At 36.3% G+C, this 25,826-nt stretch overlaps 1 protein-coding gene across 1 annotated transcript in view; it reads right to left on the bottom strand.

The window, feature by feature from the left end:
- Positions 1 to 25,826, bottom strand: part of GNG2 (G protein subunit gamma 2) — a 129,699-nt gene that overhangs the window by 2,575 nt on the left and 101,298 nt on the right. Inside the window, exon 3 of the mRNA XM_049767656.1 lies at positions 17,799 to 17,914. Coding sequence (XP_049623613.1) covers positions 17,799 to 17,885 — 87 coding nt within the window. The 5' untranslated portion in view covers positions 17,886 to 17,914. The remainder of the gene's footprint in view (positions 1 to 17,798; positions 17,915 to 25,826) is intronic.

Here is a 25,826-nt window from a genome sequence, read left to right on the forward strand (position 1 = left end):
GATCAGTAATTTGGTTTCTTTATTCATCCATTGATTGATTTTTCAATAGTGCTTTGTAATTTATAATTAGGTAAAGCTTTTAAAATTTCTCTCTATTACTTTTTGATAATACCTGATGATACTTGTGAATGAATCCTACCTTGTTGCAAAGGAATGATCCCAATGGTAATCAGTGGACAATGCAGTGCTGGAGATTCAATCTAGAACTCCAGCATGCAAAAATGCCCCCTAGTCCTTTGAGTCATCTCTTCATCCCTAAAAAGATTCTTGGAATAATCTAAATTCTTAAATTTCTTAAGACTTGTTATCTATTCTGGACAAAGTTTTTGGTGTATTTGAGAAAACTGTATTCTGCTGCTATCGGATAAAATGGTCTGCATGTCTGTTTGGACATTTTGGTTCAAGGATAGTGGTATCTAACATGTCTTTGCTGATTTTTAATCTTTATAATCTACTGAAAATTGATTACTGAAATCGTTTACTATGATTGTATTATTATTTTCTTCCTTCAGATTAGTATTTGTTATATGTATTTGCTTATACATTTAGAATATCTGATGTTTGGTATGTACATATATTAATGATTTATATTTTCTTGATGAATTGACTCTTCTACAATATAATAATATTTTCTTCTTATTGTTTAGATCTTAAGTCTTATTCCTTTCTAACTTTTATTTTATAGTATATTATTTTGGTTTTTGGGCCACACCCGGTGACATTCAGGGGTTACTTCTGGCTATGCACTCAGAAATCTCTTCTGGCTTGGGGGACCATATGGGATGCCAGGGGATCAAACTGTGGTCCATTCTAGGTCATCTGCGTGCAAAGCAAACGCCCTACCACTGCACCACCACTCTGGCCCCTAAATCTTAAGTTTTATTAACTAAAGGCATTATATATCGCTTATAAAATTTCTCTAATTGTGGTTTTTGGAGGACCATGGGGCCATATCTGGTGGTGTTAAGGGCTTACTTCTAGCTTTGCATTCTGGAATCACTCCTAACAGGGTTTGGGTGACCTTATGGAGTGATGGGATTGAACCTGGGCCAGCCAAATGCAAGACAAGCACTCTACTTGCTGTACTGTCACTCTGAGCCGCTCTATTATATTATCTTAATCCATACATTGTCTTAAGTTTTCTTTTGATATGTACAATAATCATGATGTAGAATTCTTCTTCTTCTTTTACATTTAAAAGCAAATTTAAATTTGCAAAACTAACCAGGCTCAGCAGATCACACGAATTGTTAATGTTATACAACAAAGCACACAGCTAAAATATAGCACTCAAACCCTGATTTTTTTGTTATGAGCCACAGTTATCTACATAAATATTACTGAAAAAAGCAGGGCAGTTCCAAATTATGAAATTGAAATTCTTTGTACAGCCTTATGAAATGCTAGTATGACAGACTAAAAGGAAACATGGTGTTCTTGTCTTAGATTCTCTAAATGAAAGCAAAGGACTTTCAAACTGAATCTCAATTACATTGTGTGTGTGTGTGTGTGTGTGTGTGTGTGCCTTTTACTTGTTTAAGCTAGAGTAATTATCATATCAAACAAGAGCTCAGCTGTAAGCTGCAGAGTGGACAACAATAATGTCTCCACTCAGTGACTAAAGGGAGCTACTTCGTTCTCTCTACTCAAGTACAACGCTTACATACAAACATGTGGTAGGAATGTTTAATTTCTATAGAAAGTGCTGTCTGAGGCAACATTAAAAGGTTAGATTTGCTTATATTTTTACATTTAAACTTGATTTTGAACAGATTCTTTTTAAAAAAATACTATTTGATCTTATTTCCTCCAAACATATTGTCAACTTCATGGGCTGCAGTTCAACACAATGTCAGGAAGTTAGAATTTTAATAGCAATTTAAAAAGTTGCTAATACTTACCAACCTTTAGTAGGTGTAAAGATGTGCTAATCACTTTATATTAGGACCCACTTAATCCTACACCAGCATTACAGGTTACATTAATGTCTTCATTTTAAATATGAGAACTTGGTTAAGTATTTGGTTAATTGTTTGGCTCAAAGTTTATGCTAGTGCTCAAAGTTTGTCCCAGAACTTGAAATGAGTAATTGAGTTGTATTCTGTATTATTCATTTAATCTTTACAAACACTCTTTCTTTCTAAACTGCAAATGTCAATATTGTCCCTTACTTTATAATCAACAATGACAATAGTCTGGGAATTTTTGCTTGCTAGTATTTCACACACCACATTTCATATCCCTAGACCCATTTCTTCTGTGAATACTTTCCCAGTAACTCTAGGAAAGCTTTCCCTTTTCAAAACTGCTGTTTCTAATAAGCGAGAGAAGTAGAATGCTTGTATCAAATACAGGCGGGGGTGGGAAGGAGGGCGATGGGGGGATACTGGTGGTGGGAATGTTGTACAGGTGAAGGGGGGGGTGTTCTTTTTATGACTAAAATCCAACTACAGACATGTTTGTAATCATGTTGCTTAAATAAAGATATTATTTTAAAAAATCTGCTTTTTCTTTCTCCAAAAACCATTTCAATTTAGTCCTCTTATTGCTGTCTCTATTGAAATCACCCTGTTTCCGGTCTTCATTTTTTTTTACCTATGATTACTCTCAAATAAAAAGTGATTAATTTGGATTTCCTTAGGGTATGTTATAAACAGAATGCTTGTCTCCCCGCCCCCCAAATTTATATATTGAAATTCCACTATCAACATCATGTATTTTTCAGTGGGGCCTTTGGAGAATGGTTAGGTCACAAGGCAAAAGACTTTAAAGATGGGATTAGTGCCTTCATAAACGGCATACCAGAGAGCTTCCTCATTTCTTTTGGATATGAGATCATAGTAAGAAGATAGCCATTTATGAACCTGGAGACAGGCTCTAATCAGATACTGAACACTGATATTAAAACCGACAATTTCAAGAACTTGTAAAATATATTTATATTGTTTATAAGTCACTCTACTTTATGATATTCTGCAATAGACACATACATTTACCAAGACAGTGTTCATGGGAAGAACTGAGGGGCAAGCTATAAAGTCCAATCATAAAAGAAAATCTTCACTTTTTTTTTTTTGCTCACCTTTAAAAGAAATTCAGTATTTCCTTCAGTTATAGAGGGCCAACACACTACAGTAGCATTGCTAATCTCTGTGACCTTGTTATCAAGAGAAGTCAGATATGAAATGCGCACTGGTGAAGGTTGTTATATATTGTATGACTGTAACTCAATTATGAACAATTTTTTCTGTGGAAAATAAAAACTATAAGATGAACAACCTTGTAACCATGGTTTTTAAATAAAAAGAGAAGTCAGATATTTTCTATCATAGTTACTCTAGCTTTATCACCATTGTATTCATATTTATCTGCTTTATAATTATAGGTCACCATTTGATCTTACATAATCAACCAATAAAGGAGTACCTAGCTATGTAAATATGTCACATTCTTGTAAAATATCTGATCAACTATGTACCAGTATAATCAATTTCTTTTGTAATTTAAAACCATTATTCTGAGAAGAGAACAAAACACTACTTAGCATACAGGCAAACTTATCTAAAAACTCCCAAAGCTTAAGAATCCCAGTAAGAGGAGCTGGAGAAATAGTTCAATAGTTCGTCCTGGGCAGCCACATGCAAGGCAAATGCCCTACTGCTGTGCTATCACTCCGGCCCCAACTACAATGGTACTTTTAAAAGATAAATTTCCCTTTTTGTATCTTTCCAATAGCTAGCTTTTAAATGTACTTTGTAGAAAATCAAGACATAACAAAACAGCAACACAGTTCTGTGTGCTTTGGACCTGCCCATCATCTTCTAATTTATGTTGTGGCATTCTTCCCTTGCAATACATTAGGCAAATGCTGGTTTTGTGAAAGCATCAACTCCTTTTCTGTTTCAGAACTTGACATATTCAATTGTTGTAATCATTCATCTCCCCATTAATTTAACAGGCTGACTCATTATTTCCTTTATGACTGGACTTAATAAAGTCTTTATTTATTGATTGATTGATTTCTATTTCTGGACCACATCCAGTGGTACTCAAAGCTTTTATCTGGCACGACATTCAGAGTTTACTTCTGGCAGAGCTCAGACTTTATATGATACTGGCACCATATGTGGTACTGGTGCCACAAGTAAGGCAAGAACTTTACTTGTACTCTTTCTCTCCACCTGGTATTGAGACTTTATTAACCACTTTTTCTAATATTGACTTTCCTCATTTCCTCTCTCCCAGAGAACTTCATACTTTTGACACACAGAAAAAGCTATCTTAACTTGCAACTGTGACCATTTTTTATTTGTATCTGATAGTTGTCTTTCCATTTAGGTACTACATTCTATGAAAGCAGGAGTTGAATATACTTCTTTTATCATAGAATCAGTGTTCAGCACACTGTAGACAATCAAATAACTTCTGTATGGGTTCTTAAATATAATATTAAAAATATTTTATTCAACTAAAATTTACTGGCACCTAGTATACTAGCACCATTTATAATGCTCAAAACTATAAGAAAACAAAATACACAAAATTTTTTCACTTTTTGAAACTTATATTCTTTATGATTTTCATACCTGAGAATCATGAACTAACTATGCCCCATCAAACTCTCCTTCTTTCAATTAAAAAACAGTCAAAACATCACACACTCATACACACACACACACACACACACACACACACACACACACACACACACACACACCATGAGAACAACCAGTGCTGGCATGGGTATGGTGAGAAAGGAACTCTCATTCACTGCTGGTGGGAATGCTGTCTAGTCCAACCTTTCTAGAAAACAATATGGATTTTTTTTTAAAAACCTGGACATTGATCAAGCCCCTATATGATCCAGGAAACCACTCCTAGGGATATACCTTAGGGACACAAACACACAATAAAATAATGCCCTTTGCACTCCTATGTTCATAGCAGTGCTATTTATAATAGCCAGAATCTGGAAACAACCCAGATGCCAAAAATAAATGAGTGTCTAAAGAAACTGTGGTACATCTATACAACAGAATACTATGCAGCTGTAAGAAAAATAATGAAGTCATAAAATTTGCCTATACATGGGTGGACATGGAGACTATCATGTTGATAGTCAGAGGGGGAGAGAGAGACACAGAATAGTCTCATTCATCTGTGGAATTTAAGAAAAATAAAAGACAGTATGTTAATAATACCCAGAGACAACAGAGATGTGGGCTAGAAGGACCAGCCTATGATATAAAGAGTGGTGAGAACATTTAGAGAAATAACTGGACTAACAACCACCATGACAATGATAGTGAGAGATAGAGAAATAGAATGCCTGTTCTGAAGACAGGCAGGGATTACGGAAAGAGAAAATGGGGAACATTGGTTTCAGGAAAAAGTTACACGGGTGAAGGATGGTGTACAGTTAACTGAAACCCAACTATGAACATTTTTGTAACCACAGAACTTAAATAAATAAATTATTATTAAAATAATAAAAATGTGCTAAAACAGTTCCACTAATTAAAAAAAAAAGTCAAAATAAGGCCAGAGATTATATTTCAATAGTAGGGCATATACCCAACATGAATAGGGCCCTGTGTTTTATTCCCTGTGCCACTGGGGCTGGCTTTTACTTAAAAAAAAAAGAAAAGGAAGGAAGGAAGGAAGAAAAGAAGGAAGGAAGGAGGGAGGGAAGAAGGAAGGAAGAAAAACTGGACAAAATATATGAACAAATGCTTTAAAATTATTTAAAAATTTTTTGTCTTTGCACTAATCATGCAGTGCTGGGGGTGGGGAGTATTTTTGGTGTGTTTTAAGAGATGGCACATGCAAAGTATGTACTCTAGTTTCTGAGCCTCTTCTTAGCCTCAACAAATGGTTTTTAAATGTTAGACTATAGTCAACAAAGGACAGTAATCCACAAGAAAAGGGGAATAAGATAAACCTTACTATTTTCATGGCTTTATAAAAGGTATTTTCAAACCATGGTAAGAGCAATACATACACAAATAGTTTAGGAACTTCCCTGAGCTAAGGAAAAACAGAAAAAAAAAAGCTATACAGACACACATACAGAGATCTGTATACATAAGGGCTACAAAAGATCTGTAGCCCTTTTGAGGATTCTTCTGTGCCTTTAGCAGAATACTGATCAGCACATGTGTGGGAGAAAGCTTTTCGAAACTATGCAAAGAATTTCAGAAAGGATAAAGTGACATACACAAAGTTTGGATAGTTGTTGGATTGTTGGTGTTTCCACTGGCTAAAACAAAAAAGCATGGGGTTTGAATAGAGTCCTAAAAAAGGTTAGAGCTTTAATAGTGGTGCTAAAAGGTTTAGATAAAAGGTTATTGTGGATCCACTTTTCAAAGTTTATAAAAATATGTCCTGTCTACTGAAAGCAACGAAGAGTAGCAACACTTCTGCATTTAGAACATCTAGCACCAGAGCTTGATTTCTAAACACCATTATCAAAGGAACGATTGTTTTTTGGAGAAAAAGATGATTCTAGGGCAGAATCAAGGTAATGACAAGAGGATCCTAGAACACTGTTTTGTGCTACAAACTAATGATGAAGGCTGCTTAAAAGAACACTGTTACCAGCATTTTTTATATCTGTGTCAATTTAAACATTAAAATAAGTGATGATGGCAGATTACAAACCACTAAGGTTAAAACCATAAATTGATATTGGCATAATTATGTAAAAATTGGAATACTTGATGAGGAAGGAAATTTTCATAATTTCCTAATAAGAAAATTTTCATAATTTCAATAAGCAACATTTATTAATTACAAAGGGAAAAAGAATAACTTTATGTGGAGAGGCCTAGAAGATATGCCTTTAAGTCCTCAAGCTTAATATCACTAGTGACTATCTGAAATCATATGTCATTTATATAATCAAATAAGATGAATACTTTATCAATATTATAAATACCAAAGTTTTGATAACTGAATAAATTCACTTAAAAATCAGACAAATTCAAAGTAAGTGACACTCTACAAAATAAATTACAATATTTACTTTAGGTTAAGCTAGTTATTTTAGATTTGGGTCATAGAATTATAATCTTTAAAATCTAAGATCATGAAAATCAAAGAATTCTAGAGGACTAGGCTTGATATGGCAATGAAATACAATGTGATTCTGAAGATATTATGAGCAACTTGCAATAATTAAGTGGGTTATAAAGATTAGAGGCGTAATGCATCAACATTTAGTTCTTCATTTTGATGACTATTTTATAATGATGTAGAATGTATTTACAGGAAACACACACTAAAGTATTAGCAGGTGATAGGGCATGTGTTGACAACTTATTCTCCTTTGTACCTCTGAGATTATTCCTAAAGTGAAAATATTGTTTCATAAAACAGAAATGAGATAGACCAGTGACAGTAAATAATGAACAACCTTTAAAATAAAGAATACTGCAAAACAGACCCAAGAAGTAAAGTGAGAGGAGTGTTCAAGAAAAATTATTGGATTTTATTTAAGAAGGAAGAAAAGAGGCCAGAGAGGTAGTTAACCTGGAATTAATTCCCAGCACAGCTTAAGGTACACCACACTTGCCAGGAGTGATCCCTGAGCACAGAATCAGGAGTAAGCCCTAAGATAGGTAATGGCCCTATCAAAAATTTTTTAAAAGGAGGAATAAAGCTAAATTAGTTTGTTGATTAACATGATGAAAAGAGAACCAAATATAAAGATTCAAGGATGAAAGTTCACAGTGGCAAGACTGGTCCTTGATTAGGGTCATGGGACCCAGTGGACAAGGGAAGAATTGGGTTGGTAAGAGCAGGGTGCAAACCACAGAAGTCCAATTTCCTAGCATTCTTATCAAACTAGACTGGAATAAAGGAGACTCTATAGATCTAACAAAGGTTCCCAGACTGTGATTTTAGGGTCTGAATACTAGCCTAACTAGCAAGACTCTAACAAGACTCCCTGACAGCTCTGAGGAGCAGCAGTTGTCAGTAAAGATAAAAGCCAGATGTAAGAATTTCAACATATAAGGGGAAAGCACAGTCTTTGTTACACATTGAAATTGAGACATACTTTAAAATTGATGTTACAAAATACTTGCAAGATATCAGGCAAAGAAGCAAGCAAGCCCTGACAGGGTTTGAATGTGGTGGAAGAAGGGGGAGTTGAGTGATTTTTTTAGGGAGTCAATCAATCACCCTTATCAGTTGCCTGCATTAATGGAGTTATCCAGGGTTGACAACTTTAATTTGTGACTTAAGAGAACTTCAAAGATTATAATAGGATGGAAGCTTGAAATGGGAAATTATTGTGAACACTGAACATTTCCTGTCATCAATCTGACATTTTAGCTGAAGGAAAAAAATTGTTGAAATCTCTGTGAAGAGACCCTAGAATTTCAGACTCTGAAGAGACTGGTTTGATATTTCCTTAGAAATATCTTTTATCTTTTTCTCATGTCAAAAGCTACTGACTTATTTTTCTCTTGAATCACTAATTTTTAATATTAGCAAAAGAAAATTTAAACAACTGACTGAAGGTTTGTGGACACAAAGAGAGATTCACCATTATCTGATATGCCTTGGAATGATGCTGAAAATGTGAACAGTTACTCAAAGTCAAGCTGCTAATTCTGGTAATATACAATAGCAAAAAAAAAAAAAAAAATGGAAGTCCTGTATCACCACAATGCCCCGTGTCCCTGCAGATGGACAAATGAGGGGTGCCATGATTTTTCCCGTGTGATTGTGAAAAGCATCCAGGATCAAACTTTCAAGTGACACTAGTGAACATAAACTATAGATAAAAATGCATTGTTATTTGTGAACTTATGTGAAAATATTTGGTTTTTTTCCTGTTCTCTTCCAAGGTGATTTTAAGTGATCTGTACATTATATTAGGGTCTTTAATAAAAGCAATAGATGAATTTTCAGAACAAGTCATCAAAGAAAGTATATTTAATTTACCTTGCTAATGAAAGAAAGGTATTCAAAAATATCAAACAATGTTCATTTTAAGATCTGGTATGATTTTAAGATCTGGCAATCTGGTATGAAAATTACATTATTCACAAACATTCAACTCTCAGGGATTTTAAATGATCAAGGCTTAACAGTTGTATACTTCCAGAGTTTCTTGGTACAATGCATAAAACTTAAGTATGTCCTTGGTGTTTAACAAATATCTACTGAATTTATAAAAGTTTTATCAAGCCCTATAAAAATGAAGTTTCATCCTTGAGTTAAATTTTAAACATTTTGCTTTATTTTCATCAAATCAGATGAATTTGAGCACAATCCTTTTCTCTGTGTATCTTTGATGATAACCCTTTATTAACACTGAAAATGCTCTCAATGGACGCTTAGGAAAGATTATAACTTTCTAACCTTCCAAATAAATTGAATGCAAACACTTTTGGGATGTTAAAAATTTCAACTCAAATGCTGAAAATGCATTAAAAGTCCACAAGCTAGTGTCCACAACACATTGTGTCAGCGGGCTCATTTCTTGCTATTACTTTTCGTGAAGTTCACTTTCAACCTACTCTGAGTTAATCATCAGAAAGATGATTTAATCTTTTGAAATGTTCAGATTTTATTCAGTAACTTTTACCTGTTTGTTCAATATTATTTTACCTATTTGTTCAGCATTATTACTCAGCAACTTTTACCTATTATGAGAATTAGCCAATTCTTTTTATGTGGCACTGTTAGTTTTTCTGAAGGTATCTATAAATGCTGATTACTTATAATGATATGCAAGACATTAATGACACTTATTTATCTTTCAGATAATCAATTCCATATTTCTTTCACTGAATTGTCTTCACTTCATTGTATTTCACTGAATTGTCTTCTATTATAGTTTTAGTGAGCCAATTGCATCTATGTTTAGAATTTCCCAAACCATAAACACAACTGGGAATGTCATATGGTATAAAGTTCTTATTGTCCTATTATCTGACATCAGAATAACAAGAGGGGTCTAGGATAAAAATACGTTTCCTGATAGAATTGATGCCATCAGTATCATGAGTGAGGCAGAGAGGCATTCTATTTGTTGTCCTTGACTCTGGAGACTGTATACGTACTGTTGGGAGAATTTATTTAATGATAGTTAAATTATTTGGTAAAATTCTTAGTACACAGGAGCAAGTGGAAAAACAAATCCAAGAACAAGGGGAGATTTGGTGTGAACCCCAGTGAATTTGGATAGTGTATATATATATACATTTGGACTACTATATAACACAATTCCATAGGCTGGTGAGTTTATGAACAGAAATAATTTCTCACAATTCCAGAGAATCTAAGAGATCAGCTGCTGGTAGATAACATTTCTTGTGAGATCCCTCTGCCTAATCCATGCATGACCATCTTTTTGCTATAACCACACATGGTAGAAGGGGCAAGGGAACTCTGGAGCCCCTTTTGGAAAGTGGCTAATTCCATTCATGAGAGCGCAGCCCCCTACAATTTTATTGCTTCATAATACCACCACACTGCAAGGGTTGGGAAGGTGAGGAGTAAGGGATAGGATCTCTCTCCCTCTCTCTTTCCCTCCCTTCCCACATCCTCTCACTCCCTCTCTGTCATATATACTTTCCTCTACCCTCTTCTCAGGTAAAGTTATCCTTAGTTTTATTATTAACATCAAGTGGTTTTTATTGCTTTGTCTGGCCATTAATTTTATAACCCCATATCATAGAGGCTAAATCATCTAATATTTGTTCCTTTTTATTTTTGGGCCACACGGGTGTTGCTCAGGGGTTACTTCTGGCTCTGCACTCAGAAATCGCTCCTGGCTCGGGGAACCATATGGGAAGCTGAGGGATCAAACCTGAGTCTGTCCTGGGTCAGCCATGTGTAAGGCAAATGCCCTACTGCTGCGCCATCGCTCCAACCCATTATATAAATAAATATATAAATAAATATTTTTTGATTTATTTCACTAATCATAATTCCTTTGAGCTCTCACTGTCTGTATAAAAATATCCATACTTCATCTAAAAATATAAATCAGTGCTCTGGGGCTATGTTATGTTACTTGGTATGTTACTTCCCAGTGGTGTTCATGGGGCATGCAGTGCTTAGGATTACACTTAGACCTCTAGCATGTTACAAACATGTGCACTAGATCTCCGAACTATTGACCCAGCCCCAATCACCTTTTCTTGGGCATTTTAGTTTACTTAACTATTTTAGCTATTGTACATAATGCTGTCATAAACAATGATATATATATTTGTGTTAATGTTTTCACAGCTTTATATAGATATTTAAGGATGAAATGCTAGATGTTATTATAGTTCTACCTTTAGCTTTTTAAATTTTTTTTTTATTTTTTGGGCCACACCCTGTAACACTCAGGGGTTACTCCTGGAAATGTGCTAAGAAATCGCTCTTGGCAGGGGAAACCATATGGGATGATGGGTGATCAAACCCAGTCCTGTTCTGGGACAGTCGCATGCAAGGCAAATGCCTTACCACTATGCCAGCACTCTGCCCCCTACTTTTAGCTTTTTGAAGAAGCCCCTCTCATAGTTTTCAAAAATGGTTATACCAATTTACATTTTTTAAAGGAATTTGGATTTCCACATGAATTTAGTAGTGGGACTCAGACTTTGTCTATAGTAGTTAGGAAAATAAGGAAAAAGATATTCTTAGAAAGGAATCTGAACAATCAGGGTGACGATTTGGGAGAAGAATGACTTAGAAGAATGGCTTGGGAGCACTGGTAATACATAAGAAATAAGTTTGACATTTTTTATTGTGTGGCCAGTTTATGAGACATACGGAGAGTTAATAAGTAATCATTTTGCTCTTGCTCCTAATCTTAGCTTTCTTCTGCTTTTATTTCTACATGCATCTCCATGTCACTAACAAAATTCTCTGCTGAAGAGCATGTTTTCAGAGTACAATGATTCCTCATATTGTCTGTCCCTTTCTCACCACTATAAGCGGATTAATTACGATGAACAACAGCTGTGGAATGGTCAGAGTTCTAATATTAGTTGACTGAGACTGCCAATAACTCATCCTTGCTGAAAAAGAGGCTACTCTAGGAATGTGACTTGAAATCAAAATGATTAATTCAGAGAGGTGCAGAGATAGTACAGCAGCTATTATACTGCCTTGCATGCTGGCAATCCAGGTTTCCATATGATCCCCCGAGCCCTGCCAGGAATAATTCCTGACTACAGAGCCAGTAGTAACCACTGAGCATTGTTAGGTGTATCTCATAATAAATAAAAGAACAATGTGGATAAGTCAATCTGTCTCCTTGTGGAGATGGAACTATGAATGTGATTCTGGAAGCCATAAGGAGCCATCCTGATCCCATACGGAACAAGCAGCTGAGACATCTTATAACTTCCAGGAAGAGAAAAAGGCAGACACAGAAAAAAGTTGAGCTATTTACCAGAGCACTGAAAGTTCGCAGGGGTCTTTCACTTCTCACTTCTTCAGCTTTCTGAGGCACAGTTATACTCTTGGGTTCTGAGATACTCATTTTTTTTTTAATAATCAGCTTTCTCTTTTGGCTTAAACTAGCTTATGTTTCATTCTCTTATCAGAAGCCCAAATAGCCTAATAGATGATAACAGATATCCTGAAGTTCCATGATCCTTAACATTGGGACTTGCTGTCTCAATATGTGTTCTTCCATTTCTGCTTTTGTTCAATTTAAGCATAATTTGATTGCCGTTTCATGCATCTTAGTGTCACTGCTTTACACACACACACAACCCACCTTGTCCCTTTTCTCGGACTTCTTCCTAGCCTCCTTTGATTTCTATGAAATCAATGCTACAATGAAATATAGAAGGACTGGGTATATAATTTACACATGTCTGGACTTTAGGAACAAATATTTTATTAACACAAATCTTCCAGGATCTGCTGGGACAGAATATAAGAAATTAAAAGACTGAAATCTAGTTCGAAACTCTTTCTTCAACTCTGTGATTTTAGAGGCACAGGAGGGAGAAGACTACCATCTGCTTAAGAGACCCCTGGCAGCTCCAGTACTAGCTGTGATTTTATTTTTAATCTTTGTCCGCTGAAACTTCAGCTTCTATAGGCTCTCCCAGATGGACAAAAAAAAAAAAAAAATCATTGGTGCCCATTGCAGCTTAAAGAGGTTAATAAATCTGGCAAATGACAAATAGGAGTCTTTAGAGAAAAGACCCTCCTTGTGGATAAGATCACACACAAAAGGACATGGAGAATTCTTGAAGAGACTCCAAAAAGAGAAAACCAAGCCCTAAACCAGCTAGTTGACAACTGTGTCAACACAGTCACAGTTGCATCGAACTGCTAAACTAAAAATAATCTGACACTTCAGCCTGCCTGGCTCTGATGTACAGAACAAATGCTGAAGTACAAGCTGCTGCTGCATTTCCAACAACCTCAGGTCTAATGATATCAAGAGGGATTCAGAGATTTGAAATTGAAATAAGTTAGGAAATAAACTACTTAATATACAGCTTATTAGATGGACACTTCTCTTTTAGTTATGATTTTGTTGTTCACAGTACAAGTATCCAAAGGAGAATGGGGATATGGGGTTGGCATATTTCTGAGATATTTGGTAATTGTGTTTTCATAAGTGTTCTATTTGCATGGATGGTATCATATCTTTTTGTAAAAGATAGACTAGGCTATCTTGAGGGCAAGAATTTTTCATTTATTCCTTTCTATCTCAATATCTATAGGACCTAACAAGGCTTTGCTATTCAGAAAGTCTTAAGATATTTATTAAATATATGAATAATAAAACAACTAAAAAACAGCCTCAGGGCCCGGAGAGATAGCACAGCGGTGTTTGCCTTGCAAGCAGCCGATCCAGGACCAAAGGTGGTTGGTTCGAATCCCGGTGTCCCATATGGTCCCCCGTGCCTGCCAGGAGCTATTTCTGAGCAGACAGCCAAGAGTAACCTCTGAGCACAGCCAGGTGTGGCCCAAAAACCAAACCAAACCAAACCAAACAAAACAAACAAAAAAAAAACAGCCTCAGACCTAACCTTATCATGGAAACTGAGAAAGCTTATACAAGAAATAATAATTAGTTGGAGCCTTTCAGGACTCATTTAGATGGAAAAATCATATAGGTAGAGTTTAGAGGCATTTGAAATTCCATTCAAGGAAATTTTTAAATGTTTCAAAATGACAGCTGGGGAATTTAAAGAATAGGATTATAAAGATAGTCAGCAGCCAGAAATATCTGGCAGACTAACTAGTGAGCTTGCCTTTGACTCTGCAGGTAATGGGGATCACCATCACTGAGGAACATGAAGTTTTTTTACAGAAATTTCTGCCTGGCAGCAGCGTGAAGGGCAATTGATACCAGGAAAGAAGATGATTTGGGATCAAAGAGATCAGCCAAGAGCCCCTAATAATTTAGTGATTCATGTGAGTAATTAGGTGAGGAACAATGAAAGTCTGACTTTGGCATGAAAAGGTCTACTAACTTCTTCCTCCCATGTTCATATTTGTATCGTTACCAGCACCATCACATCCTCCTACATAGGCCTGGAGATGCTGAGCTATAATAGAAAATATCAACCACCATAGCATTTCATTTCACTAACACTTTTATTTGAGTGGGAGCATGGCAAAAGACTAGTGGTATTTTCAGAAGGTCCCTGTTTCTGAAAAAATACCAGAATTTTACTCTATGTTTCTACCGAAGAGAAAGAGCTGAATTATTCTTTGATTCCACAATCCTTGGGCCACCTTACTTCTTTCCGCAATTTCATATCTACCTGATACAGGAAAGCTTTTCTGTAAGAGGATAAGCAGAAAAGGCAGGGGGGAGGAGGAGAAAAAAAATAAAGGAGAATGGCAAATAGTGAGATGCTTTATTCACAGATAAAAAAGGATGAGAGCTATTGAAAGAATCGAAGAGGTTTACATCAGAGGGACCATAATTGGGCATCAACCTTTGCAAAAGAGATTTACAACAGATGGGAAAATGTTCTTAGACATTTACTCAGTATCTTCGAGGGATATGATCTCTCCCTTCACTCTTCAGCACATACCTGATTGAACTTAAAAGGAATAAACTCTTTCCCTAAGGACTGTGTTTCTTAAACTTGATTATAAAGGATATCAACTGATAATTAAACAAACAAACAAATGAATACATGAATTACAAGCCAAGAAATTCTAATTTGTTTGTTCCAGGATACAATCTTACAATTAAAACTGTCATAGAATTCCCTGGTAATTTGAATACCCAGATGGGTTGACAACCATTGCGGTCTAAGAGTATCTATAAAGCAAGATAACTGTGTTATACTAAAACTTTACTTATAGAAATAGGAATGGGCTAGATATATCTACCATTTTACCATCCTTTAGCTTACTGATTTTTGCTCTGTACAATTTTTGTATTGTACAAGTTGTTGAGACAGGTATAGATAAAATAAGGGGGTAAATCCTAATTTAGAAAAGACATTTGGAAGAAAGTTCTATTTATTTTAGTAGAAAAAGATACGTTTTTGAGTTCTATGCCATAAAATGCTTTGATTTGGGGGGGAAATAAAATTTAATATTGATGTTAGCTCCCATGCAGTAACTGCAAGCTAGTTAACAAAATGATATAGATCCCTGTACCATTAAAACCTGCTAATAAAGATCTGAATCTTTTGTTGGTCTAAGGGGGACCTTGGTGTGGTCTGTAGTAGACACAAGTTAAGGCACAACATTTAGTGTAGGTGTGGGGAATAAGAGAAAAGAAGAAGCAGATGATTAATGCTTTTGTTTGTTTATTTGTTTTTAGACCACATCCAGTGATGCTTAGGGATTACACCTGGCTCAGTGCTTAGGAATCATGCCTCAGGGAACTCAGGAAACTATTGGATGCCAGGGATTGAACCCAGGTTGGTCATATGCAAGGCAAACATTCTACCAACTGAACTATCACTCTAACCTGAAACCTTTATGCCTTAGGTGACTTCTTTAGGATTGATTTGAAGAAAAATGTCCAATAAAGGAATAGAAGGGGTTAAAAAAAACCTTCAAAAGGAGCTAGGAGAATTGGGAGTGAGAGAACTTAGAATTTAAAGACAAAAACAATTAAAAGTTAAAGGAGAAGAGGGTATTTACAAGGTCAGATAAGTCAATTGTGGCCTGATTTGTTTTGATGTACTCTCCAATTTTCTTGACTATAATGCAGTTTATGTATATGCCTTAGTTTGTTTTTCTGTGATCATTGTTCTATTGTTAATTCTACCTGGATGGCCATTTTTAACTTATTGTCACTTTATGCTAGAGAAACATAAAGAAGGAAGAGACATGAGAAAAAAAAATGACGTTTGCCTAATCTTTAAGCTTCTCTTCCATCATCGTCACTTCAATGCAAGAGCAGTCAAATGATAGGTGGCTGCAAATGATGCAGCTGCAGAAGTAACAAGGTACAATCAAGACCAGATGAACATATGGTTTATGCTGGGGTCCTCAAACATTTTCTTTTTTGCTTCCTGATTCTTTTTTTTTAATATATTTTATTTAAACACTTTGATTACATACATGATTGTGTTTGGGTTTCAATCATGTAAAGAACACCACCCATCACCAGTGCAACATTCCCATCACCAATGTCCCAAATCTCCCTCCTTTCCACCCAAACCCCACCTGTACTCTAGATAGGCTTTCTATTTCCCTCATACATTCTCATTATTAGGATAGTTCAAAATGTAGTTATTTCTCTAACTAAACTCATCCTTGTTTGTGGTGAGCTTCATGAGGTGAGCTGTAACTTCCAGCCCTTCTCTCTTTTGTCTCTGAAAATTATTATTGCAAGAATGTCTTTCATTTTTCTTAAAACACTTAGATGAGCGAAACCATTCTGCATTTCTCTCTTTCTCTCTCTGACTTATTTCACTCAGCATAATAGATTCCATGTACATCCATGTATAGGAAAATTTCATGACTTCATCTTTCCTGACAGCTGTATAATATTCCATTGTGTATATGTACCACAATTTCTTTAGCCATTTGTTTGTTGAAGGGCATCTTGGTTGTTTCCAGAGTCTTGCTATGGTAAATAGTGCTGCAATGAATATAGGTGTAAGGGAGGGATTTTTGTATTGTATAAATGTAGATTCCTTCAAAAACTGGAAATTGAGTTCCCATACAATCCAGCTATACAACTCCTCAAACGTTTTTAACAAGAGACTCATTCACTGTCTTTCAGATCTTCGGAGGGCTAGCCTATAGTTTGAAAAAACACTATGAACAAATTCTTATGTAAACTGCACATATATTATTTTGAAGTAAAAAAAGAACAGGAACAAATACAATATTTAAAATGAAGAACAAGTAAAGTTAAATCAACAAACTTACCAGTATTTTTTTGTTTTGTTTTGTTTTTTTTGGTTCACACCTGGCAGTGCTCAGGGGTTACTCCTGGCTCTATGCTTAGAAATCGCTCCTGGCAGGCTGGGGGACCATATGGGATGCCGGGATTCGAACCACGGTCCTTCAGCTTGCAAGGCAAACACCTTTACCTCCACGTTATCTCTCCGGCCCCTTACCAGTATTTTAATGGAAACTAACGGCCTTCTTTTGGCGGGAGGTAGTTTGAGAATCCCTGCCAAATAGACCCACAGGAGTTCAAAGACAGAGAAGGAGGGGAGTCAGAAAGTGCGGCACACATTCCATACTCTAATGGCCCAGGGCAAATCGGCCCCTAAGCAGAATAGGCAGTTGTGGTAAAAAAATAAAATCCCAGTGGGCCAGATAAATGCTCTCACCACATGTGGTCCATTGGCCATAGTTTGGGGTCCCCTGGTTTATACTGTTCTCACCTTTATCCTATCAATGTTAGCTTCCATCTTCAGCTGTTCTACTAGCTTCCTTGCTTGAGCTATGCTGGCGGTGTTGTTGCTGGCCATTGGAGAGCAGGGAGAATCTTTTCAGTACACTAAGAGAGAAAATAAAGAGGAAAACACATCAGAAAATTCAGGAGCCACCAAATGTGCACGCTTATAAGGGAATCTCAAAAGAGTGGCCATAGTAGGGCCTTGCTCTCTTGTCATTTACACGCACTATCCATTACTGCTTCGGATATATACAGCAGATATAGTTTGCTCTACAACTTCCGTGTTCCTCTTTCTTTTTAAAGGAGGAACAATAAGGACTGGTTATTCAAATCTGTTGGAATAAAATATGCTGCTACATTAGGAAAACAAGCTATTAAAGTTGCCTTGATTTATGGATTCCAAATTGTGATGGTGCTGATGTACATTACTACAGTGATTTGCAGGTATTACTACTGTCAGTCACTATATTAAGTGCAACCAGAGAACTCAGATGTGAGTAAAGGGAGAAATAGTGATATAATATGTAAGACTAAAGACACTAAGTGCTTTCTTGATGGGTTGAAACATTCTAGTAACAGTAACTGCCTTGGCCTATTGTATTGCAAAGATTCAAGAGTAGGGTAGATCTTCCTTGTCATGAATCTATTATTGTTTCAAATGGTTATTTTTATCCATTCGGCTTGATTTGTAGCTTGATTCACATTTATCTACTCTGCTCAAAATCTTCAGAAAAACCCATTTAGAATTTTAAGTAAAATACTTCCATGTCTAAATTTCTATTTGCATTAATGAGTTCACTAGCAGTGTTCTGGTACCACAGACTTATTAATCTTATAAAAACGGAAGGGGAGAATAAGTATTTGGAGAGTAAAGTCCTATTTTTTTTTTTTTTTTTTTGCTGCTAAGGCTTCTTTGCCTGTGGCTTTGCCAGGTATCTTCTCATTTGTGTCTCCATTCCCTTAAATTGTTATTCCAATTTCAGTTTAGCGGGAGAGGTTGGGCCACACCTGGCTGTGCTCAGGACTTACTCCAGGTTCTGCACTCAGGGATCACTTCTGGCAGTGGTTAGGGACCATATGTGATGCTGGGGGTTAAACCCAGATTAGTCACATGAAAAGCAAATGCTGTACCCTCTGTACTATCACTTTGCCCCCCATTTCATTTCTATGCTTTCATTTTGACATACAACCTCATATTATTATTATTAAAAAAAAACCCCTTTTTTGTGCCAATTATCTCCATTTTTAAAAAATCAATTTTCACTCCCTTTTAAGTTGGCATATACTCCATATGGTACTTCTTTTTTTTTTTTTGGTTTTTGGTTTTTGGGTCACACTCGGCAGTGCTCAGGGGTTACTCCTGGCTGTCTGCTCAGAAATAGCTCCTGGCAGGCACGGGGGACCATATGGGACACCGGGATTCGAACCAACCACCTTTGGTCCTGGATCGGCTGCTTGCAAGGCAAACGCCGCTGTGCTATCTCTCCGGGCCCCATATGGTACTTCTAATGACACTTCTGGACCATCTCTGTAAACACATCCCCGAAGTCACAACCATACAATAACGAAACAATGCTTAAAAGCTGTAACTTCGGAAAGTGCATGACATAAGAAATGAGAAGCATCAAAATGTTGCTTTAGTCACACTGGCTAAATCTTATTCTAAAGCCTTTATATGAAAAATCATGACTTATGCTAGCTTTAGGGAATCATTTTATCTAGAGATGAAGGAGGATCAGATTAACATCTCAAAAAGTATAGAGGACACATAGAACAACTGGAAAAAGAAAAGAAACCAATATAACTTCTAAACATAGATACTTATTTACTAAAAATAAAAAATGTTTTAGTTACAAAAGAGCAAAAGAAGTCACTTATAATATTCTTTTCTTATTTCTTGACATTGACAAAACAAAAAGTTATGTTAAGTCTCTGTAAAGAGGTTTCTTCATAGACAGTATTTTATAAAGAAAACCGGGAGGGGGGAGAAAAGCTACCCTCAAAGCATTTACAAGGCAATTAACTGTTCCTGCAACTTATTCTTAAAGGGTTTGGAAACAATAAAATGGGATGGAAAACTAAAGGAATTTTGAAGCCACAAAGACCTCTGAACTATAATGCTTAAAGATCAAGGGAGAAATAATTGAATCTAAAAACCAATAAATAAATAAAAGGATATTTAACAACTATGACTTCATCAACATGGTTAATCATTTTAGCTCTTCAGGGAAATTATGAACCCCCCCAATCAAACAGATAAAATTTTATAAAACTGTGGGGCCAGAGTGATAGTACAGCAAAAAGGGTACCTGGCATTCAGTATGGTCCCCAGAAGTAATTCTGAGTGCAGAGTTAGAAATAACCCCTGACCACTGCCAGATATGATCCTCCTCTAAAATAAAAACCAAAACCCCCAAACAAAACAAAAACTCCTTTATAGGACCAAGGTGAGTACAGCTTGACTTGTGGGGTATTTAGATTCTTTCATTCATTCAAAGTTAGAAGTAGTCACAATCTACAAACTTGTAGACAATATTCTTTGAAGTTACCATTTCTGTCAATCTAGACTTTTCCTAGATTAATGCAGATTATTTTAGAATTACCAAATCCTTATAGATTCCTGAGGAAGCTTTGGGACTCTGGCCACCTATTTTTCTGTCCCTGAATCCAAACTTTGTAATCTGTGGTAGAGACACAATTTGTCTTTAAATATTTCATCTCCTTCATTACTCAAACTTTTAATTAATCAAAAGTTAACACTTAAACCTTTTCTTTCTTACAGACGACAAGAACCCAGAATTTTAGTTGATTATATATGTGTATTGTGGCGGGTGGGCTGGAGATAGAACCCAGGACCTTACGTATGAGAGGTATGCTTTCTACTTCTGAGCCACATCCCTGGTCTTTTGGGGACACATATTACTGAGCATATATTCATCAGCCCTCTTTTCATCTAAAAGTGTGTAGTGTGTATATATATATATATATATATATATACATATATATATGACTAAATTTTGGCCAGTGAGATATAAGTAGAAATATCTTAAAGGTAAATGGTTTACACTTTGCCACCCATCCCTTTCATATTAACAGTGCTCTATCAATAGTTCTCTATCTGAGTCTCTAGGGTTGAGCTGAAAGAATCTAGACCCTGATTGACACTATAAAATCACCATATCAGGTGTGGACCAAGTGACCACTTTCTGTTTTTTGTTTATACCACCAATACTAAAGGCTTACCGACAATGGCTAACATTCCTGATATGAACTAATTAAATAATTCATTATTTTCATTCATTACATAGGAAATAATCACTGAAAAAGCTATCAATCAATACCCCGAAGAAACTAGAAAAGTACATGAGTATTTTTTTTTTTACTGCTATTATAATAACAGATCACTACAAATGTAGAAGCCTAAATAATAGAATTGATTATTTTACAGTTTTAGTGGTCAGAAGTCTTAAATAGGCCTCACTGGGCAAAAAACAAGGTGATGATAGGGCTACATTCCATCTGGAAGCTCAAATGGGATAAACCACTTCTTTTTATTTTCTAGTTTGTTGTTGTATAGTTTTGTTTTGATGCCACATCCGGTGGTTCTCAGGTTTTACTCCTAACTCTGTGCTCAGAAGTTGGTCTCAGTAGTATTTTGTTTGTTTGTTTTGTTTTGTTTTGTGGTTTTTTTTGGGGGGCAAACCTGGTGACACTCAGAGGTAACTCCTGGCTATGCACTCAGAAATCACTCCTGGCTTGGGGGACCATATGGGACGCAGGGGGATTGAACAGCAGTCCATTCTATGTCAGCCACATTCAAGGCAAATGCCCTACCACTGCTCTACTCCCCACCCCAGTAGTGTTTTGGACACTATCCAGGAACTGGGATCAAACCTATAATACAAGCGTATAAAATATGTGTTCAACCATCTGAGTAATAGAGAAACAGGTCCTGGATCACCCTTCCTTTTTAAGCATAGTGTATTTGACTGTTTGCTTTTGTGTATGTGTTATAAAGTTTCGTTTTTATTATTCTTTTTAAATAATATCTTTATTTAAGACCATAATTACAAACATGTTTGTAGTTGGGCTCCTAAGTTATAAAAAGCACTCTCTTCACCAGTGTAACCTTCCCACCACCAATGCCCCCATCTCCTTCCTACCCTGACCCATGACTATCTTCAAGACAGGCATACTATTTCTCTCACTATCAATTGTCATGATAGTTGTTAGTGTAGTTATTTCTCTAACTGAACTTACCACTCCTTGTGGTAAGCTTCATATTGTTTCTATGTGATCTTTTGTAAAGATCTGTATGACCTTTCTAACAGAACTGTATTTTATCTATTTAGCTATTTTAATGACTAGTATATGCAAATAACTTCCATCCTTCTTAAGAAATAATTTTCTGGGGGCAAAAGAGATAGTATAGAGGCTAGAACACTTGCCCTGCTGGCACACCCATGTATAATCACCAGCATATCATATGCTTGAGTCTTGCTAATAAAGATCATTGAACCAGGAGTAAGCTCTGAGCACCACCGGGTGTAGCCCCAAAACAAAACCAAAAAACAAGCAAAAGAAATAGTTTCTACCTAATTGGTGGAATTACATGGAAAATGAAACATTTTTATATACCAGCCCCTCTTCTACTCAAAAGCTCAGAGACCGCTCAGAGGTTTGGTACAATGGAAAAAAAACAAGCCCAAACCAAAAGCAAAATACGTTTAAGCCATGCATGAAAAATCTGCTCAAAGAAAATACCCCATAAAGAAAGGTTCCCCTAACTGGGCTTTTAATATACTTACTTGATCTCTATTACCTTTCCAGTGATGTTAAATGTTAAGTAGTTATAATTATGATAGCATTTTTACACTTTATGTTTATATGGTTCATTTAGAAGAGAACACAATCTCTTGAAAAAATACAAGTGGAATGAGATTATGTTGGGTCATGCTTGCCAGTGAGTATATAGAATACAAATGACAACTCCTATCTCCCTGCTCCCCGAACAATTACAGTGCTGTATATGAGAGATTGGTAGAACTTTGCAAGAATGCTCTAATTATCCCACCTGAATTCCAAACCCAAGAATAATACACAAGGCATTTTATTATTTTCAATTGGTACCCCCCTCCTCCCCAAGGAACATGAGAGCTAGGCCTGTTATGGAATAATAACCATTAAATGTGTTTTCTTTTTCTAAAAATATACCCAGCATTTTAATTTCTTTCAGGAGGAACTTTTCTGTTAAGAAACCATACATTTTCTTGTCATTTGGGCTTGGGGAGTAAACACACAACCCCTTATTTCTGTGGCACAAAGATAAATAAATGCGTTGATAATGGGATCTCTGCCTTAGAGAGAAGGTTAATTGCAGAGGCGTCGTTCTTTCAGAATCTAACGGTGTTTTTTTAACTATGGCACAGAGCCGACTTCCCTCTGGCCTTTCATTTTAATTATAACTGTGTGCTCCTCAGAACTCTGTTTTGATTTGTATAGTAGATGGCTAAGGGGGGCTTGAAATGATTGTTTTGTATATTTACAGAATACATTGACAATAAAACAAACAACTTCTTGTCTCGGAAGCAAATTAGATTTCTGGTTTCTCAGTCACCTAATGGAAAATCGACTATTCTCATTGTCAGTAAGCAATATCATTGGTGATGGGTTACTTGGTTGATTTTAAAGAACTAAACTCATTTAAAAAATATTTCAAATCAGGGACTTTTAGTTTTTGGGCAATGAGTCACCTGGATAAATGTTTCTATTACCTATTCATATCACAATCCCTTTAGGTTGTGCTGGTCATTGTATAGCTTCTTTTTTGGGGTAATTCCTACTCTGATTCATTTCACAGCAGCAAGTATAATGTAAATATAAATTTACAGTTGACACCCATTCTTGTGAAAGACTTTCAGAGTCAGAACATTAATGAATATATGAATAGTGGTCACAATGTGAATCCAAAGCTAAATGTAAAACAGGCAGATTTCAGGATCTGTTATTGTCAGGCATCACTATGACCAGTATGCCATTTGACGATAACTTATCAAATTAGCACATTCCAATCTATAGCTAGCAAACACTCATTTCTTAGTTCTGTCATTATAGATGTTAAAAACTTAAGGGAAATCGTATCTGTGAAGCTTATGGCTTCTCCTTCAACCTAATAAGCTCCAGGGTATCATGAAATCTGCTTAACAATCTCACTCTTTGCCATTGCTGGATTTCAATAATTGAAGATGTCACAAAGGCGATTTTTGGGGTGTCATAATGTCCTGGTTTCCTCACTTGTCTTTTTTGCAGAGTGAGGTTCGAGATGAACAGTAAGGGAAAGGCAAGAAGCAGAGGCATCAGGGAGAGTGTGGAGATGGTATGTCCATTTGAACTTGGGCAGGGAAGAGATTGGTGATAGGGATCCTATCACTGTCACTCTTGGGTATTTGAAGAAAGAAGTGGAAAGGGAGCCACAGAGGGCGTAAGGATAGTTACCGGACAGACTGCCCTCCCCATAGGCCTCTCAGAATGCAGAATACTAGACAATACAATGCTGACTCAGGTGTAGGATGGATTCATAAACAAAAAAAAATCAGTAGCCTTCCAAGCACCTTCTGCCTTCTACCTGGTTTTGCCCTCCCATCTTTTAGTGCTTCTCATTTCTGGGAATTTGATTCAATGAACCCCTAATGTATTTTGTTTTTTAATTTATTATTTTTTTACTAGAGGATCAGGCATCATACTAAAAATGAATATTCGCTTAATACACCAAGACCTTGACAAGTGTCAGGAATTGGGCCAAGTACTTTAAAGCATCCATATTTATTCCTTACGAGAACTCTTGGGAAATGAGCACCAGTTGCAGGAAACTGAGGCTTAGGTTAAGCCAGAACACTGAAGAGGTGGGTGTGTTTCTGAAGCAGTCTTCGCCAGGGAAGGATTTTTCTTTCAGCCTCTCTCAAAGTCACATTTTAAAGACAGCAAACTGATCCTATTCTGAAGAGATAGTACATGTCTAGACCATTTTTACTAACCTAATAGCAATTTTATGATGTTTGTTGCTAGCAGGGAAAAACGATTGTGAATGATGACTAATGTGGAAGCTGTATGCAACAAAAAGTGCTATAGGGCCAGCAGGGAAGAAAATGAACAAGGGAGCAACTTAAAATTCAATTATCTTTCCCCACTGGGATGGTGACACTTACCAAATGGAATACACAAAATTTCCTATGATGCTCCCTACATTAGCATTGGGGGCTTGCTCCACCTTGAAGGTGAAGAATAAGACATAGCAGGGCTTCCTTTTCTCACTTGAGTGCCAGAATCCATTGGGAAGGACAGTGTTCTTTTCTTCCAGGTAAATGCCTGTTTTCTAAAAAACAGCTCTCTAAGAGGCTGCCTTCCTCTCAGACACCATCATTGGTTGGCATGCTTTTTCACAGCCCTGACAACAAACAACCCTTGAAAAAATGGACACAGAGACGCAGATTTCACGGGACTTTGTAAAATGAAATAGGAATGAATAGAACCACGACATACCTTAAAAAAAGATACATTAGTTTTTCATTCTTATCTGAGCTTTGAAGGAGGTGAAAGCTTGTATCATCTGCCATTCTCAGATGTTAGAGGAGCTTTGTTCACTCCAAGGGGGAAAATTGTATTTAGTATAACATATGTCAGATTTTCCTTTTCTTGCTTGCTTTTTTTTTTTTAATATGAAAGCCTAGACTGAGACCCAGTAGGATTCCAACAAAAGAGAAATAATGAGTTTGTTTCCATAGAAGAATGGCTCTGCTACACGTACTGATGCTTAATACTCCACAGTGGCAGGCCAGGGGATAGGCCAGGCAATGGCCTCCACAAAGGAGATTATCTGTTGGTTAATTAATTTCCTAAAAGCCAAACCACAGCTTCAGCTATAAATTCTCTGTGGCTTGCAAAGGCTGCTGGAGTTAGGGAAATTCAACCTGAGTCTCCTTCCCACTGCTTGAAGAGCCCTTGAAGCCAAAGCTCA

This window comes from Suncus etruscus, chromosome 2 (assembly GCF_024139225.1).
Source record: "Suncus etruscus isolate mSunEtr1 chromosome 2, mSunEtr1.pri.cur, whole genome shotgun sequence".
NCBI lineage: Eukaryota > Metazoa > Chordata > Mammalia > Eulipotyphla > Soricidae > Suncus > Suncus etruscus.